The 20563-nt window shown below is 43.9% G+C and overlaps 1 protein-coding gene across 1 annotated transcript in view; it reads right to left on the reverse strand.

Moving 5' to 3' along the window:
* Positions 1 to 20563, reverse strand: part of ephb1 (EPH receptor B1) — a 413679-nt gene that overhangs the window by 50550 nt on the left and 342566 nt on the right. Inside the window, exons 10-12 of the mRNA XM_033031666.1 lie at positions 14597 to 14719; positions 14151 to 14398; positions 8027 to 8242 (exon numbers count right to left, since the gene is read on the reverse strand). Of these exons, the coding sequence (XP_032887557.1) occupies positions 8027 to 8242; positions 14151 to 14398; positions 14597 to 14719 (587 nt within the window). The remainder of the gene's footprint in view (positions 1 to 8026; positions 8243 to 14150; positions 14399 to 14596; positions 14720 to 20563) is intronic.

Here is a 20563-nt window from a genome sequence, read left to right on the forward strand (position 1 = left end):
ATAACTGACTCCAGCATCTTCCCACCACCAATGTCAGGCTAACTGGTCCATAATTCCCTGTTTTCTCTCTCCCTCCTTTTTTTAAAAGTGGGATAACATTAGCTACCCTCCAATCCACAGGAACTCATCCTGAATCTATAGAACATTGGATAATGATCACCAATGAATCCACGATTTCTAGAGCCACCTCCTTAAGTACCCTGGGATGCAGACCATCAGTCCCTGGGTGTTTATCAGTCCCATCGGTCTACCCAAGACCATTTCCTGCTTAATGTGAATTTCCTTCAGTTCCTCCGTCATCCGAGGTGCTCTGCCCACTAGTACATCTGGGAGAATGTTTGCGTCTTCCTTAGTGAAGACAGATCCAAAGTACCTGTTCAACTCGTCTGCAACATACAAATTGCATACAGACAGCAGCGATAGACTGGATTGAACTCGGGTTTCTGGCACAGTAAGGCTGCAACTCAACCACTACGCACCATGTCGCCCCTGCGGAAAGTTCTGTGTACATTTCTGCCTGTGAATGCAGGTCTCTGGAACCTGGTCTCATCTGTACAGAGAAATACTTCACTGCAACATCAACCATGATGAGTCAAATGTTTGGGAAGGACCTTGAGGCAGAAACTGTAACAGCCCCATTTCCATCAGTAAGGCAGAGTGGGTGACATATGTCTTGACATCATCATCATCACACATGCACGTGTCAGCTGTGAAACATGTCCCCAGGTACCTGGCCCTATTTCACCTTGGGTAGAGTTTCAACACAAAATGGTCGCTACAACAATAAAAAATACATAAAGTGACTTTTATGGATGTGATTTGCACACGGATTCCGTGGCTGAGATACTTCTATTCCCACTGTAAGAGCAAGCCAGAAAATGAGAGCCCAGGTGTATCCATCACGTCGAGAAAGTAGAACGGAAGAACACTGAACCATTCCAAATATATAGGCAATGTATTGAATGTACACATACAGACAGGGCAGATGAACCACATGCTCTTTACATAAATCACAAAGTAATACATTGCAAATAAAAAAGTTATTGCATTTTCAGGGCCATTCATTCTTTTATTGAGTGTGAAAAGCAAGTTCCCCAATGACCAATAAGTGAACATAGGCTAGACTTATGAAAGATAAATGGACAAAAGTTACGTAATTAAACAAGATGGCTTGCATATATTTAGCTGCACTGAGTTGTTTATGTAAGTAATTTATCAAAACTAGTTGGGTTTCAAGCATGCAGATGAATGTACCAGGTCTGTAACCTTAAATAACACCAGTAAGTGCTGTGGAATCTCAGGCAGTTTTCCAGCATCTGTTTAACAGATCAGTGGAATTCAAGCAGTGGACTCAAAAAGAGTGAAACTCTCCAAAATGAAAATCAGAAATTAAAGGATCTGTTCTGAAAAAGGGTCATCAAACTGAAGCATGAACTCTTGGGCTCTTCATAAATGCTGCCTAATCTGCTCAGTAACCCCAGCAATTTCTGTTTAGTTTCAGGCCTATAAAATATTGGTCATTATCTTGAGGAAGTGGAATACAAAAGGGATGGTTCAGCTGAAGTACATGGCAGGACAGAAGGGTGGGGCTACAGATGGAATACCTGAGATGGTGAGCTGTCAACCGGTTAAGATTAAACTTGGACGCGTTGTCAGTTAAATTGCAGTAACAACCTGCCAAAGAAACAGCTAAGTGATCTCACAATCAATGGATGGGGTGAAAGCTTTGCAATCCTGCCACTTCTGGTTTTGTATGGAGAAGGCATTTGGGAACATCCCCATCCTCATCAATAGCAGGTCAGTGCTAAAGACTGAATTGGAATCAGCTGCCAGTGGAAGTGGCTGAGGCAGCATAATAACAACATTTAAAAGTCATTTTGGCAGGTACATGGATTGGAAAGGTTGATTTTGGATGGTCAGCCATGATCATGTTGAATGGCGGTGCTGGCTCGAAGGGCCGAATGGTCTACTCCTGCACCTATTTTCTTTGTTTCTATGAGAGGGATATGGGTCAAATGCAGGCAAATGCGATTTGCTTTGAAGTGGCATCTTGGTTGAAATGGACAAGTTGGGCCGAAGGGCCTGTTTCTGTGTTCCATGACTCTATGAAGCATTTGCAAGCATGTTCAGCCAGAATTGGATGAGGCATTGTGATTCCTTCCAAGATGCCCATCATCACAGAAGCCAGGTGCCAGCTAATTTGATTCACTCCACATGATACCAACAAAGGGCGGGTAGCACTGTATACAGCGAAGGCTACAGGTTATGACAATATCCCAGCTGTAGTAGTGAAGACCTGCGCTCCAGAATTAGCTGCAATTCCAACCAATCTGTTCCAGCACAGCCACAACACTGACACGTATCCTCCAAGGTGGAAAATTGCCCAGACATACCCTATCCACAAAATAACTCAAATCCATCTGTCCAATCAGTCCCTTCTCAACAACCAGCAAAGTGATGATGGTGTCAGCAACACTGTCATCAAACAGCAAATAATCATCCGCTCATCAATGCCCAGTTTGGTCTTTGCCAGAATCATTCCACTCTAAGAGACATCATGTGTTTAGTCCACATATGGACCACAGATCTGCATTCTGGAGGTGAGACTGGAGTGATCGCCCTTGAAATCAAGACGCATACAACCATTTGTGGTATCACGGAGTTGTTGAAACACTAAGCATCAACATGACCAGGTCAGCCGTTGGATTCGTACCTCACACAATGGGAGACAATCATCCCAGCTCCAGGACATCACTGCAGGAGTTCCGCGGGGCAGTGTCTGATCGAACCATTCTCAGTTGCTTCATCAATGACATTCAGGCATGGCCTGATAGGTGGCCTGATGGTACCTCAAAAATCCTAGGGAATAACTGGCTCCACCAGAAAGTCTGACAACCACTAAAATTTCAGAGATATTGGCAATGAAATGCTCAGGGTTACATTTCTCCCAGCTATTTTCTAATTGGCTCCTAATACACACATGGAAATGGTACCAGAAAGGATTGTGAACTGTCATGCAGCTATCAATGAGAATGAAGTCACAGATCAAAGTGTCTCAAACAGCATGTTGCCCACACATGAATATTGCTTCATAGCGAATCATAATTTCCAAAGTTATTTTGATTTCACAGAGAATGTAATTAACAAACTAAAAGTGCCACAGTAACCTGTGACCTAGATTTTCTCACAATATCAATCCATCTCGATTTACATGTAACGGTACATAAATGTTGGAGCATGTTTTAAAAAAAATAACCAATCATCTCTAAATTACTGGTTCTGCAATTTCCTTTTCCTGGGAATTCATCCTGAGCTACAGGAAGTACATGGACAAAAGGTACAAAAACATTGCACTTCAATGTTTGCTTGTGTATGATTTAATCCACTGACTGCACTGGAAAAGTGAAAGTGCAAAAGTGGGACTGCAGTTTAAAACTGGAGATCTGTCTAATATTGGCTAAGTCTGAAATTTGTCAAAGGTAATTCTGAAGAACAGTGTAAATCTTTATTTAAAAAGACATTGATTAATCAAAGGTAGTCAGCATAGATTTGTGAAGGGAAGGCCAAATTGAATTTCTTGACGAGGTAACGAAGTATATTGAAGGGGGTAGTGCATTTGATGCAGTTTATCTACTGGGCTGACTAACTATAAAAGTATAAGCTTATGACATCCAAGTGAATGCAGCAGGTTAAATCAAAACTTGCTGCAGGTTGGAATTTGCAAGTTCTCCCTGTAACCACATGGATTTCCTGGATGTTCTCAGTTCCACCTGCCTCTCAAAGATGTGTGACTTGATGGGTCAATTGGCTGCAGTGTACGGCAGTATTGGGGTGGGGAGATAATGGAAATGTGGGGAGAATAAAGTGGGAGTTGGTCAGCCAAAGGCTGTTCTCCATGCTACATAACTAAAAGTTGTTCAGTGGTAGAAAACAAAGGCCAATGATCAAAGGAAACATAAATGACCAAATGGTTATGAGGATTGATAATAATCACTGCAAGGTCCTTTTTTTGTGGTATATCAAAGATATAAAAGCTGACAGTGTGGTTGACAAAGAAAAACATATTGAAGGCTGCAAGAAGAAATCAACTGGTATCCAAAAACTGGAATTAGAAGTTTCAACAAGGCTTGAAAATAGTGGAATACACAGTGAAGAGTGAGATAGTGGACCATGGAATCGATGAGATGCATAACACTTCGCAAATGCAATGCTAACATTTATTTCAATAGGACTAGAATATATAGAAAGGTATAAGTCATACACTGTGGAAACAGGCCCTTCGCCCAAGCCCACACCACCAACAATCACCCAGCTACACCAGTCCCACTTGCCTGCGCTTGGTCCATAACCCTCCAAACCTGTCCTATCCATGTACCTGTCTAACTGTTTCTTAAATGATGGGATAGTCCCAGCCTCAACTACCCTCTCTGGCAGCTTGTTCCATACACCCATCACCCTTTGTACAAAAAAAGTTACCCCTCAGATTTCTATTAAATCATTTCCTCTTCACCTTGAACCTATGTCCTCTGGTCCCAGATTCCCTTATTCTGGGCAAAAGACTCTGCATCTACCCGATCTATTCCTCTAATGATTTTGTATACCTTCATAAGATCTCCTCCCATCCTCCTGCGCTCCATGGAATAGAGACCCAGCCTTCTCAACCTCTCCTTATAGCTCACACCCGCTAGTCCTGGCAACATCCTCGTAAATCTTTTCTGAACCCTTTCAAGCTTGACAATATCTTTCCTATAATATGGTGCCCAGAACCGAACACAATATTCTAAATGCGGTCTCACCAATGTCTTATAGAACTGCAACATGACCTCACAACTTCTATACTCAATACTCTGACTGATGAAGGACAAAGTGGCAAAAGCCTTTTTGACCACCTTATCTACCTGTGACTCGACCTTCAAGGAACCATGCACCTGTACTCCTAGATCCCTCTGCTCTACAACACTAGCCAGAGGCCTACCATTTACTATGTAGGTCCTGCCCTTGTTAGACATCCCAAAATGCAACACCTCACACTTTTCTGTATTAAATTCCATCAACCATTCCTCTGCCCACCTGACCAATCGATCCAGATCCTGCTGCAATCTTCCACAACCATCTTCACTATCTGCAAAACCACTAACTTTTGTATCATCAGCAAACTTGCTAATCTTGCCCGGTATGTTCTCATCCAAATCATTGGTGTAGATGACAAACTGTAACGCCCAGCACTGAACCCTGAGGCACACCACTAGTCACAGGACACACCACTAGTCACTAATCACTAGCATGTAATGCTGAGGCTTTATAAGGCACTGGTCAGACCTCATTTGGGGTATTGTGAGCATTTTCGACACGAAACGTTGCCTATTCCTTCGCTCCATAGATGCTGCCTCACCCGCTGAATTTCTCCAGCATTTTTGTCTACCTTCGATTTTTCCAGCATCTGCAGTTCCTTCTTAAACAATATCTCTGGATCTGTAGGTTTAAAAAGCCCTGAACCAAATGTGGGTAAATGTGACTAGCATAAGTAAGTGAAAGGTTGGCATGGACATGTTCAGAACTGCCAAGTTTTGTCAGAGACATGTCAGTATTCTAGTACCTGAAAATCAGTATCTTGTTGAGGAAATCAGTATTTTTACCCAGTGCCATTTTGCTGAAAAAAATGGGTTTTTTTAATGTGCGGTCATACCCATGTAAGAGTACAAGAATGCATAACTTTGCTACCAATTGACATGTCTTCTACGCACCTTACTTGACAGTGCATTCATTGCCATCTCTTTGTATACATCTGTTTGAATGGCTGCTTCCTGCTTTTAGCACCAGATGATGATGTCGAAGCCATTTTGGAAGCCTCCCTCTCCCTCCCTCACTCTCCCTCCCTCCTTCCACTCTTTCCCTCACTCTCCCTCCCTCCCCCTTTCCCTCCCTCCCTTCCTCCCTCTCTCCTTCATTTTTTCCCCTCCCTCTCTTATTCTCTCCCTCTCACTCCCCCTCTCCGACCAGTCTGTGACCCATAGCGCTGTGGCCATAGCGCTATGTTCAAAGGCAATAGCGCTCCAACTGGTCGCGCTATAATTAGAACACATAGCGCTGTTCGTTTAAATTCCCACGCGCTAAACTGACAGCACTGTTTAAACCTGTAGCGGGACAGGCAGATCAAAGCATACAAAAATAATCATCCAGATCTTGAAATTTAAAATACTAATCTGCTATAATTTTTAGAGTTACAGTCTGACTTTTTATATCCTTGCATTTTTTAAGCAGCAAGATGAAACAGGAAGTCGGGACGATTTAAAAAAAAATCCATATTTTACAAAGCAAATCCGTATATCCGTATTCTTATCGCATTTCCGTACAAAACACGGAAAATCTGTACTATTTGGCAGCTCTGCATGTTCACTGTGCTGTACGACTTATTGATTCCATGACGTAAATTGTTTGGTAGTAGAATAACAAGAGAGACATTTATTTCATCCAGAGAATGGGTCAGGTCTGGAATTCAATTCCCAAAAGGATGGTGAAGGGAGATTGCTTCAACACATATAAAAAGGACCAACAAGTTACAGGTTGTGAAAATTAATTAAATAATTTCTCCTTTGCCCACCATGGTCACAATGAGTTGAACAGCCTTCTGCTGGGCTACAATTCTATGATTCAATGTTCTTATGACTTCCATATCGCAGGGAACACCCATGACCATGCTATCTATTTGTTACTAATATGTACAGATAGACTGTTGTACTAACTAAAGCACCCACCCAACCCCCACCCCACATCCAGACGGCCTGATGTGCCTTGGAAGTAATTGCTTTTCCATTTCAGTACTTAATTAATTGTTAAACGTGGTCAAGTGTCAGCTTCTTCTGCTTGAAGTGAATGGAAGAGAGGGGAAACAGCTGAATGGTAGTGGTGTGCTCTCCCTTAGACAGCAACACCTGCATCACTGTCACCCACTGACATTGGTATGTATAAACTAGGCGAAGCAAGCCTTTCATATTATACACTGGCTGTCACCGACTCGCTTGGCTGCTTACTGACATTACTTCATACCCGATAGAGGCATTCCGTTTGTATCATCCCACAGCCTGTCAAATACAGATAGCAGAACACTGCCAACATGGTGTTATGCATTTGTGTGTGTGTGTGTGAGCGCTCAGGCTGCCTACCACAGGTCAATAGATTGATCGTTTTATTTTTAATGTACAGGGTCTGTGATGAGAACCTGTCCTGTTGGGATTTATTTTGTTTTGGCAGCAGCCAGAAAGTTAGTGAAACTTTGGAATTCTCTGCTCAAGAGTGCCGTGGAGGATTGATTGTTGAAGACAGAGGTGGAGAGAATTTGCAGCATGAAGGGAACAAAGGGAAGGGGAAAATGGAGCTGAGATACGAGATCAGCCATTTTAGTAGTGGACAAGGTGTGAGGAGCTGAATGGCGTGTTCCTGCTACCATTAATTTGCATCACCTTAATACAACAATAGCTCCCCCACACAACATACTGGTCTGAAGAAGGGTCTGGACCCGAAACGTCACAATTTCCTGCTCTCCAGAGATGCTGCCGGTCCCACTGAGTAACTGCAGCATTTTGTGTCTATCTGTGTAAACCAGTATCTGCAGTTCCTTCCTACACAACATACTCCAACGCGCCTCAATATCTCTTCATATCAACACATCCCTCCCCTCACAACACACCCTTTCCTCTTCACCACAAAGCACTGCAGCACGCCACCGCAGTTCCCAAAATACTCCTCAGCACCCCCTCCGATGACACCACACCCCCAAGCAGCCTTCCCCTGCACAACTACCCCAATCCCATCAAACCCCCTCCACGAGTGACCCCAGCCCACACCCCCACTTCCGTCAGTCCCACCACTACTCACCACCATTTTCCCAAGCCCAAATACCACTAACAACACCGACCCGCCCTGTCCCCCCTCCATTGCCCCAACCCACACTCTCAACGCCCCCCACCCCCATTCCACGCTGTCCCAGCTGTGCCCCCAGTGTGGGTAAAGTGAGAGTTTGACTGACCAGAGAGCTGGTGTAGGTGGGGTCCGAGGTGTCATCCTGGAGGTAGCGAGACAGGCCGAAGTCCGACACTTTGCACACCAGGTTGCTGTTGACCAGGATGTTGCGTGCAGCCAGGTCCCGGTGCACGTAATTCATCTCCGACAGGTACTTCATCCCTGCAGCAATGCCCCGCATCATCCCCACCAGCTGGATCACCGTGAACTGCCCGTCGTTTTGCTGTGGGAGGCGAACAGATCCGTTAGAGGCCGCGCAAAGGTCAACAAGACGGAGAGTGTTCTGTACTGCCATGGGGGGGGGGGGGGGGGGGAGGAAGACCAAGCCCAGCTTTCACCTCGCCCCTCACACCAACCCGAGTCCACCTGGCCTGTGCATCACACAACTCGCACCCCACAACATGTACACCCTGCAACATATACACCCCACATGCACATGCCACAACATGTATACCCCACAACATGTATACCCCACAACATGTATATCCCACAACATGTATATCCCAAACATGTTCACCCCACCTCACAATGTGTACACTCCACACCACAAACCCACACGCTGCACGCACCCCAAAGCATAACACCCACTCACCTCACAAGAGTAGCATACAATATCTAACTCCAAATCAACCGCATTTTCCCCAATCCCCATATTCCAGTTATTATTGTCAATAGTCTAGTTTGATGAGTTTTGTAATTATGTGGTGTCTAATTCTCAAAACCACCATACATTGGCACAATTACAGTTTGGTTGCTCAGCTGGTTACATGAGCAAATAACGAAGCAATTCAATTTGCTCTTTTGTATGGTAGAGGAAAAGAACGTGTGTAAAACAGTCACGTGTGAGATTCTGTACTTAGATGTGTATATAATTAGTCACTTAAATGCCCAAATCTGACAGATTTTTGCATTGGCCGATATGTGACAGGCAACCCAATTGAAAGAAAAAGTAATTGAGAGGCTAGGTTAGCACCCGTTAACAAAGGCGTGGAAGGTCCCAACTAAGGAGGGCCATCGGAGAGCTGCCAGAGGTGAAGGAGGGCTGCAGATGAGTGAGGAGGGGCGTCAATAATGAAGGAGGTCCAGGTGGGGAGAGGGGAGCCGACTGAGAAGAAAGGGGGACCCGACAGAGTGAGGGGGCGACTGCCACATGTGACAGCAGGCAGCTGGTAGGAATGTTTGGTGAACTTTTGTAACTTTGTTGGTGCCAAAACCTGACGACACTTGTGTACTGCCTCAGTGATGTCTGCTGTATGATTTTATTGGGTTGTATTCAAAACAAAGATCATTGTGTACCCAGGAACACGTGACAATAAACTATCAGTGAATCTTTCCCCTCTCACCTTAAACCCATGTCCCCTGGTTCTTGATTCCCCTACTCTGGGTAAAAGATTGTGCATTTACCTTGTATATTCCCCTCATGACCATAATATATACCTCATAAAGATAATTTTTGTTCTCCTGCGCTCCAAGGAATAAAGTCCTAGCCTACCCAACCTCTCCAATTATTTTAGGCCCTCAAGTCCTGGCAACATCCTCGTATATTTTCTCTGCACTCTTTCCATCTTAACAGCATCCATCCTATAGCAGGGTGACCAAATCTGAATACAAATCTGACCTCAACAACATCTGGTACAACTGTAACATAACATCCCAACTTCTATACTCAGTACCCTGACTGACGAAGGCCAATATGACCACCTTAATCTACCTGCGACACCACTTTCAAGGAACTACGTTCCTGCACACCTAGTTCCCTCTGTTCTGCAACACTCTGCAGGGCCCTGTCTGTAAATGTCCTGTCCTGGTTTGACATCCCAAAACACAACACCTCACCCTTATCACACGTTAAACTCCATTAACCATTCCTCAGCCCACTTGCCCAACTGATCAAGATCCTGCTGCAATTTCTGATAACCATCCATGATACCTGCCACTTTAGTGTCATCTGCAAAGTTATTAATCATGCCGCCTACATTCGCATCCAACTGGGCACAATAAATTGCCCTGCTGTGCAGCTAGTGAAAGAATGTGAGGAGATTCACAGAGTCATCGAGCTACACAGCACAGAAACCAGCCGTTCATGCCAACCAAACTACTCAACTATCCAGTCCCACTTGCCCATGGTTCATATCCCTTCAAACCCTTCCTATTCATGCATCTGTCTGTGTATCTTTTAAATATCATAACTATACTCACCTCTACCAGCTCCTCTTGCAGCTTACTCCATGGACCCACCAACCTGTGTGAAAATGCTGGCCCTCAAGTCCTTTTCCAATCTTTGCTCTCTCACCTTAAACTGACACCTTTTAGTGTTAGACTCCTCTCCCTGGGGGAAATGTTGTGGCTATTCACCTTATCTACAGCTCTCTATAAGGTTACCCCTCATCCTCCCACACTCCAGGGAAAAATGTCCTAACCGCACCAACCTCTCCTTTCAATTCAAAACCTTCAGTCCTGGATACATCCCTGCACAGTGGCGCAGCTGGTCGAATTGTTGCCTCGCAGCGCCAGAGACCCAGGTTTGATCCTGACCTTGGGTGCTGTCTGTGTGGACGTTGCATGTTCTCACTGTGACCACTTGGATTTCCACCGGGGGTTCTGGTTTCCTCCCATGTCACAAACACGTGTGGGTCTGCAGGTTAACTGGCCTCTGTAAATTGCTCCTTGTGTGTAGAGAGCAGGAAAGTGGGGTAACATAGATCTAGTATGAGCGGGTGATCGATGGTTGGTGTGGTCTCGGTGGGCCAAAGGACATGTTTCGACGCTGTATCTCCAAACTAAACTAAAATCAATGTTGTACCCTTTCTAGTTTAATATCATTCTTACAGCAGGGTGACCAGAACTATACAAGGTACTCCAAGTGTGACTTTACCAACATATTGTACAACTGTAACATGACATCTCAACTCCTCTATTCATTACCTTGGTCAATAAAGCCAAGTGTACAACATGCCTTCTTCACTACCATGTCTATCTGTGTTTCCACATTCAATAAATAATGCTCTTGCACATATATGACTCACTGTTCTGCCCTAGTGCAATAGTTTGCCTTTATTTGAATTAAATTCCATCTGCCATTCCTCGACCCATTGACCCAGTTGATCAAGATCCTGTTGCGATCTTAGCTAACATTTTCCACTGCATACTAATTATATCACCAATTATAGTATTATCTACAAACTTAATGCCTCCCATGTTGTTATCCAAATTGTTCATATAATGGATATACATTAAACCATGTATAAATTAATGGGTATGTGGAGAGAATAAATATAAGATTAGTATAAATGAGTGCTTGAAGGTCAGGTTAACTTCAATGAGCTGAAAATTTGGCATGATTTTATAGGCTATGGATATTTCAAAGTGGAATGACAAGAGAGTGATTAACAGAGGCCAAGGTTCTCATGCGTAAATCCTGGACCATGGAAGTTAACGATGGTGCATCTTTATACAGTGTTGGAAGCCTTCTGTTCCCTGTGAGTTGATGCTGGAGAACACGTTGGTTTTACCAACATACTTTGAAAATAATTTATTATTCTCTATTAAATCGCATGCAAATGCTTCAGCCCAATACTAGCTTCAGAATCTATTACTTGAATCTTAAATAACTTGTCAGCTTACTGACTGCAAGTTGCTGACTTGTCGCAGTTGTAAAACTAAAGTCACATTGAAGCAGTCTCTGCCATAACTCAAACCACAAACTCTTGCTGTGAGCTCTCAAGACGGCACTGTTCCATTTTTGATTTTATCAAAATATTTTAGGAGCAGGAGTAAGCCACTTAGCCCCTCAAGCTTGCTCCATCCACTATTTGATACAATCATGGTTGATTTGATGGTAACCTCAATCACATTGCACTATTTGCTTATCAGGGCTACATCGACCTCTGCCTTAAAATCATTCAAAGATGTTGTTAAGCTGTAATGGGTGCAGAAAAGATTTACAAGGATGTTGCCAGGGCTCGAGGGCCTGAGCTATAAGGAGAGGTTGAGCAGACTAGGACTTTATTCCTTGGAACGCAAGAGAATGATGGGTGATTATAGAGTATACAAAATCATGAGACAAAAAAATTAGGTAAACACACAGAGTGTTTTGATCAGAGTAGGGGAATCAAGAACCAGACGACATGGGTTTAAGATGAGGGAAAGAAAATGTTATGGGAACCTGATGAGCAACTTTTTTTACACAGAGGGTAGTGAGTACTTAATGCAGATGCTATTGCAACATTTAGGAAGCATTTAGACAGGTACATGGATAGGATAGGTTTAGAGCAATAAGGGCTGAATGGAGGCAGGTGGGACTAGTGTAGATGGGACATTCTGGTCAGCGTGGACAAGTTGGGCTGAAGGACCTGCTACCACACTGTACGACTATGACTCTTAGTTCAGATTCTCACAGCCTCAGAGAGAGAAAAAAAATCTTCACTTCTGTGTTAAATATGGAGACCCCTAAAGCCCCTCTCCCACTGTACGAGGCAATTCACGACTTCTCCCGAGTTTTCCCCCGATTCGAACTCGGAGAATGTCCGTAGCGGGTCTGTAGGAGTTGATGGATGTCTCGTAGCGGCTGGTAATGCTAACGGTAGGTATAAAAAGTAACACATTTTTTCATCACGAGTATTTATTTACTCGTGGACATTTTTTGCAGGGATGAAATAACGTCACGAGTTACCGGACATCCAGAGTACCTACCGTTAGCATTACGAGCCGCTACGAGACATCCACGAGCTCCTACAGACCTGCTATGGACATTCTCCGAATTCGAATCAGGGGAAAACTCGGGAGAACTCGTGAATTACCTCATACAGTGGGACAGGGGCTTTATTCTTAAACAGTAACCCCATGTTCTAGATTCTTCCAGAAGTAGAAACATCCTTTCCACATCCATCCTGCCAAGACATCGCCCCTCTCTACTGTGATTTTAACTATAACTGCCTCTCGTGAAATGTCCCTAAAATTCATCATCCCTTAAAATATTTTTGAACATTTGCCTTACATCACAGCCCGAGCAGTCTGAAACATAGTGGCACAGTTATTGCTTTGCACGGAGCATTGGGGAATATGAAAGCACTGGTTTGAGCAGGATGACACTAGTACAACAGCAATAATGGACTGGAAACTGGGTCACTGATTACAGCTCGTCCCACTCTCTGGTCCAGCAAAAGGCTATAAATATTAAACCAAAGCCTTTTCTTTGTTTTTCTGAGTATAAACCTGCTGTCCAGAAGGACTTGCTGTGAAGCACAGCCTTACACAGCAAGCTCTTGGCCTTCAGGGGCAGACCTAATATTTCTGACATCATTTTCACTGTCTAAACATAGGCATACTGACTGACTGTACAGAGAACCCCTTGGGCCTTGTGAACGGGCCAAAAGGAAAAGGGCTGCAGAGGGCCTAATTGGGGTGGGTGGGGGAAAAGATGTGAGTGGATAACCCTGAAGGAGGACTGGAGAAGGAGAGGAGAAAAGGAGGAGGTGAAGAAAATCTAGGAGAAGATATGGGAGAGGGTAGCAGACTGGAGGAGGCACTATGTGGGTTTCCTCCAGGCACTCTAGCTTCCTCCCATGTCCCAAAGATGTGTGGGTTAGTAGTTTAATTGACCATAATGAATTGACAGTGTGTATGTGAATGGTCAAATATGGTGGGAATGTGTGAAAGATAGAAATGGGGATAATATAAAGTGAGTAGTCAAGAATCAGCATAGACACATTAGGCCGAAAGCCTTGTTTCTGTGGTGTATCTCTCTCCCCGACTAGAAGAAACCAGGAAGACGTTTTGTTTAGTGTAGTTTCGCGAAACATCGCGGAAGCAGGCCCTGTGGCCCATGAGTCTGAGCCGACCAGCGATCCCTGCACACTAACACTATCCTGCACACACTAGGGACAATTTACAATTTTACCAAGCCAATAAGCCTGCAAACCTGCACATCTTTGGAGTTTGGGAAGAAACCGGACCTCCCGGAGAAAACCTAAGCAGGTCATGGGGAGAACATACAAACTCCGTACAGACAACACCCGTTGTCAGGATCGAACCTGGGTCTCTGGCGCTGTAAGGTAGCAACTCTACTGCTGCCCTAGTTGGGAATTATTTGACCAGAGGTACTACCAGCAAAAAGCTGCTTTAATAATTACCCTTAGGAAGGAATCGAGTGCTCCATTCTCCATGAACTCTGTGATGATCATCACCGGTCGGCTTTTGGTGACCACTCCTTCCAAGCGGATAATGTTTGGATGGTCAAACTGCCCCATGATGCTAGCCTCGCTCAGAAAATCCCGCCGTTGCTTCTCAGAGTAGGCGGCCTTCAGGGTTTTAATCGCTGCATAGATTTCCCGCTTTGTTGACAGCTTGAGGCGGCCCTTATACACTTCCCCGAATTCTCCTGGGTGGGGGAAGGAAGGGGATGTGGGTGCACAAGAGCAAAGGTAGGTAAACGGAAGGGAAATCAGAAAGACAATTTACAAACCAAAAACAAAAATACTTCAATTATAACACCACCACCACAAAACCAGTCAAGATATGTCCCACAAGTGAGAAAAAAAGTCAATGCGCACAACATTTCAAACACCACAAGACGTACCTGCTCCAATTACTTCTTCAATTTTCACACACGAGACATCAATCTCCTTGGCAAACTCTCGTACTGCCTCATTTGGGTCCTCGTAAGTGAATGGATCAATGTAGATCTTCATCCCAGGAGAACCTATGGAGAGCAGACAGTAGGTATCAATTAAATCAGCTGACGGGTTACAAAGCTGCCAAGATCCTCCTCTCTAATTGTGGTGCTTGTAATGAATATAGAACACTGATACTCTACGGAACATAAAAATTACACTTTTATTTTAATGTTAGAAAGATTGTGGTTAAGAGATGGCTTTTGCATATCCCCCCCCCCCCCCCCCCCCCCGATTGAGGGAAACCCCTGGTTTATAAGATTGCTTCAGTTTTCAATGCACAAATATCTTGTCCCTGCCATATGGGTTGACTGGAGGAATTTAACAACTTGAAGTAAGTACAACAGAGAGGTAATTAGTTGCAAGATGGTGGATCTGATTGCGTGAAGAGAATTTTAAATTAATCTATCAAGTTTACCGCTCCACTTTCTCTTAGCATATTGCACATCTGTCAGGTCCATCAGCATACATTGGCATTTCTTCTCACCTCATTACAACACCATCAGGTCCCAGTGACCAAGAGGTCAAGTATTTGGAGTGAATCTTAATTATTCTGATCAAATATTCGTGTTCAGATGTATGAACGGTTCATGAAATATTAATTGCAGCTATTATATTCTTTTCTTAACTAGCTGCACTTATGGAAGTCACATTTCATGCTGGAGAGCAAACTGAATGACAAGCAGGGCAGTGCTGAGACCCCCATCTCTAAGGGATGTCAGTGAAAGTCACTCTTCTTCCCACATCCCTCCGCCGCACAAGTCCGTCTTTGTGAGAACTTCATCCAGCTGTGCACATCTGGTAAGTGTGAATGAGACTGGGGGGGGTGAACAGTGACTCCAGATAATGAGCATCCTGCCTGATATCAGGAAATGTACTTGATTGAAAGGCCCAGGGTGGCTGAATATTGTAGATTGGTAAATCTGTGCACACCTCTGCCATGAGGGAGTGCTTGGAAGCAAAATGGATTTAAAATTATTCTGGGTGTAATCAGCCCTTTAACTTTGAGGGAACCTGCAAACTCCACCAGCAGAATGGAGAAGTACAGTTTGGTGACCAGCGAGTTACCCTCCAAGTCACACACCACCCTGATTTGTAAATACATCGTCAATCGTCCATTGCACTGTGGTGATACCTTCACCAGAAGGTCAGCTGGGGTTTAATAATCCCGCTTTCTCCAAGGAAATAAGGTTGGTCCATATATAACAGATTTTCCCGTGAAAAAAATGTTCAAACACACATTTTAACCAAAAACTGGCAAATAAATTGGGACTATTCCAAAACAAAAAAAGTTAGGTTAATGGAGCATATGTGGTGCAGCTGATAGAAATGCTGCCTCATAGTGCCAGGCACCCGGGATCGGTCCTGATCTCGGATGCTGTCTGTATGGAGTTTGTGCATTCTCCCTGTGACCATGAGAGTTTCCTCCAGGTGCTCTGGTTTCCATCGGAATCCCCAAAACATGCGGGTTTGTTTAATTGACTTCTGTATATTGCCCCTAAAGTGTAGGGAATGGATGCAAAAGTGGAATACCATAGAACTAGTGTGAACAGGTAATTGATAGTCTGGTAGGTAATTGATAGTGGACTTGGTAGGCCGAAGGGCTGGTGTCCATGCTGTATCTTTCAATCAATCAATCAATCGACTTTAGTGGCATTTTTTGTGAGTGTTATGGGGAATGGATGAAGGTGCTGTGAATGGAACTCAGGCACAAGTGGTAGTGAATGGTGGACAGACCTGAGGGGCTGAATGGCCTGTTCCTCTTCTGTACTACCTCTGACTGTACTCAGTCTGAAGAAGGGTCTCGACCTGAAACGTCACCCATTCCTTCTCTCCAGAGATGCTGCCTGTCCCGCTGAGTTACTCCAGCATTTTGTGTCTACCTCTCAATAATGTCTCAAAGTGCTTGCATCCGCATCATGTTCATGACAGAGGGTGAGCATCACCATGAATTGTGATCACTAAACCCACTAAGTTTTTGCTGGCTGCTAGAAGCATCCGTGCAACATCACCCATGGCCCTGCAAGTATTCTCCTTTCACATGGACCCAATTCTCCTCTGAAAGATGGTAGAATTAGATACATCATGGAAACAGGCCCTGTGGCCCATTGTATTCACACAATCATCAACCATTTACTTAACCTACTCCTCTCATGATCCCGATTTTATTCTCTCATACCTTTCACCAACTCTCTCATGATTCTAACACTCACCTATATTCTGTGGATAATTTACTGTTGCCAATTAAACTACCAGCCTGCACAAGTTTGGGACATGAAAGAAAACTGGAGCACCCAGGGGAAACCGACATAATAACAGGGAGAATGTGTAGACTCCACATGGACTACACCCGAGGACAGGATCAAACCCAGCTCTCTAGAGCTGTGGGAAGTGGCTCTACCAGCTGTGTTGCCTATTAAAATGGTATCTGACATTCTCTTAACGCGTCTCATAACTTGTGTAAAACATTTATTTTCCTTTGGTTCACTTGCCAGAATCTTTGCTAGATTTGCGACAAATTCTCAAGTCCTGTTTATGTGAAATCAGTTAAGGTCATTGATTCACACAGTAGAGAAACTAGCCCCTCACCCAACCAGGCACATGCTGACCATCAGGTACCTCTGTACACTAATCCCATTTATCTCTCATACTTGGTGAATCAAGAGGTTGCCTAAATACTTCTTAAACACGATGAGAGCTCCTGCCACCACCACCTCTCAGGCAGTGGATTCTAACCATCCTCTGGGTGAAGAGGTTCTTCCTCAGATCACCTCTATCCCTTCATGCTAAACCTACAACCTCAAGTTTTATATTCCTCTGCTTTGGGTGTCTAAAGTTCTTAAATCCCTTTAATTGCATTGTTATTAAAACAAAATTGAATAAGGTTAACAACTTATCCTTCCCATAGTGTGTCCACTACCACAAATCAGAATTTCTAGGGACACACTACTTAGTTGTTCAGAGTAGTACCCAGTCCAATTTACAAGCTGCAGGGGAGTAGGGGCAAGGGGAATGGCATTAAATCATCTATTACGTTGGTCATTCCCAATCCACCAGTTAGTATTTAGGGCCTGAAAACTGATCCAGAGCCCACATCGGTAACACAATCTTTTTCGTGCATTATAAACCATCCCCAAGATGACGGCTGATATAATATTGTGACTGTTATGCAGTAATAGGAGTATTGATTGCACATAAATCTATTCTCTAATGTTAAAGCTCTTTGACATACTGTACTTTACATCCAATTTCACAGTGCCAAAGTTTAAGCAGAGATCTTTGGTAGGATAAGGTTACCCCATATGAAAGTTTGCTATAAGACGCTCATGGAATGTTAAGTGCAGTTCAAATGATATCAATCACAAGCACTCTATCGCTGATAAGATCTAGTTGTGGGGGATTGGGGAAAGAAGGAAAGGGGATTTTACAATGCCCTAAAATTAGAGAATTCAATGTTTATACCATTGGGTTTAAGCTACCCAAATGGACTACCAGATGCTGTTCCTCCAGTTTGTTTGTGGTCTCACTCTGGCAATGGATGAGTCTGAGGACGGAGAGGGCAGGATGGGAATGGGGAGTTAAAATGGTTAGCAACCGAGAGATCCAGTCAGCCTTGGTGGAGCGAGCACAACATGGTCACCGGGTCTATGCTTGGCCTCGCCAATGTACAGAAGCCCACATCTCACTAGATGCAATGGATAAGGCTAGAAGAGATGCATATGAACCTCTGTCTCAGCTAGAAGGACTTCATTACATTAAAATACTACTGCATCCCGGCTGAGAAAACTCCAACTGTACCCCAAGGCAGTGAATTCAACATTCAACAAAGCCAATCCTCCGATATCCCAATACAGTTCCCTTACAAACAACTTTAAAAATCCAACACACTCTTTTCCATGATATTAAATCCAAACTAATCTTCAGTATTCCAGTACAACATACTCGGCAGTTGCTTGGGATAACATATTTCTAAAAATCTCTGATATTCTTACAGCTTAATCCTTCATATCTTAGTACCGTTCTTTTTCTGATGTTCTAATTATTCCAAAACAGATCATTTGTTACTAACCCTGATATTCCAATAATTATTCCTTGCCATCTCAAACCAGCTCACTTGCTGATATCCCCATTCAATCTGTCTCCTGATATCACTGTGCTGCTCTCTGTTTTCCCAAGCTCTCTGTTCCTTCCTTCATGTATTCCCACATTTCATATACCCTTCCTATAGCTTTCCCTCACTCCAATCCAGCCATTCCAGTGCTTCCCTCACTATGGCTTGTCATGTTCCAGGTCAGTCTCTTCCTGCCCCTCACGCAGTGCCCTGGGCCCCAATCACCTTCAATTGTGGCATCAATAATGCTCCTTCCATTATAAGCTCTGAAATGGGGATCTTCGTTTATGATTATGTTCAATTCAGGTCGCAACTCCTCAGAAGTATCGGTCCCTACCAAGACCTTGACGACATTCAAGCATGGGCTGAGGAATGGCATGTTCACTGCACAGCAAGCTTATTAAGTCCCGTAACAATGTTGCACCTTCAAACAAAGTTATTTTCTTATCCTCCCCACCATCTCGAACAGGAAATCCAACAAACTACTCTCAGCATTCAATGGAAAAATCATCACAATGGCACAGAACCACAGGCACGGGTACAATCTGCGTGGAGTTTGTACGTTCTCCCCGTGACCACGTGGGTTTTCTCCATGCACTCTGGTTATCACCCACATAAAGACGTGCAGGTTTGTAGGTTAATTTGCTTCTGTAAGTCACTCCTGATGTGTAGGATTCGAAAGTGGGATAACATAGAACTAGTGAATGGGTGATCGAAAGTCAGCATGGACTCAGTGAGCCAAAGGGCCTGTTTCCACACTGTATCTTTAAAACTAAAAAAATATAGTACTATGTGCTCCAGCTCCCAGTAGCAACTCGGCTATAAATAAATAAAAATATTGACCTCATCTCTCCTACTATCCTTCTCCTATTTATACGTGTAATTTCATTTTCTACTGTAGTCCCTTTCCTGATATCCCAATACTGCCCTCTCTCCAGATATACCAGTCCTCACACTTTCCTGATTCACAATGCAATTCCCTTTCCTAATGTCCCATTGCTGTCCTCTCCTATTTCCCAATGCTACTCCCTTTCCTGATATCCCAATACTGCCCTCTCCTGATATCCCAGTGCTATGCTCTCTCTCACTATCCTATTGCACCCATCACTTCATATATCCCAATGCTATCCCCCTTTGTTACATTAACTACCTATAACCTGTGTTATTCTTTCTTCTGATATTCTGGGCTTCCCCCCTTTCCTGATCTCCCAGTACCTTCCTCTCTCCCTGATGCCAAAAAAACCAAGGCTGTACTTACTCCCAGTCCCTTTACCAGTTCACTTAAGTGAACAGTTGAAAAATCTCTTCATCTCACCTTCTGCTGGCTGGGAATAACACCATTCACCACACCCGCAAAAGAAAGTCATGGATCCATTACAAGACAAAGAGGAAGAAAGCACAGAGATCCCAAATCACTGCTCTGACCCACTCTTAGTCAGTAGACCCACGCAGCCCGCAAAACACAGAAAGCTTGAGGGAGTGATCTAATAACACTCTGTGCCTTGGCTATCTTGAATGGCCTTGAGAAACAGAATCAAAATGAAAAAGCAATGACCAGCAGTTTTTGTCAATGACTAACGCAATTAGAGCAAAGTGCTTAAGGTGAGCACTCGGCAAGGGGATGTAAAATGTGCTGCTACTGGGGAAAAGACTCACAAATCAGCCGCCCTGTCTTCATAATACAGCAATTTGGAGGGACCGCATCACGTTAAGTGTCTATATTAAGGCTCACCATATTTCAGAATTTCCTGACACTTTCATG

Source organism: Amblyraja radiata, chromosome 13 (genome assembly GCF_010909765.2).
Source record: "Amblyraja radiata isolate CabotCenter1 chromosome 13, sAmbRad1.1.pri, whole genome shotgun sequence".
In the NCBI taxonomy this organism is placed as follows: Eukaryota; Metazoa; Chordata; class Chondrichthyes; order Rajiformes; family Rajidae; genus Amblyraja; species Amblyraja radiata.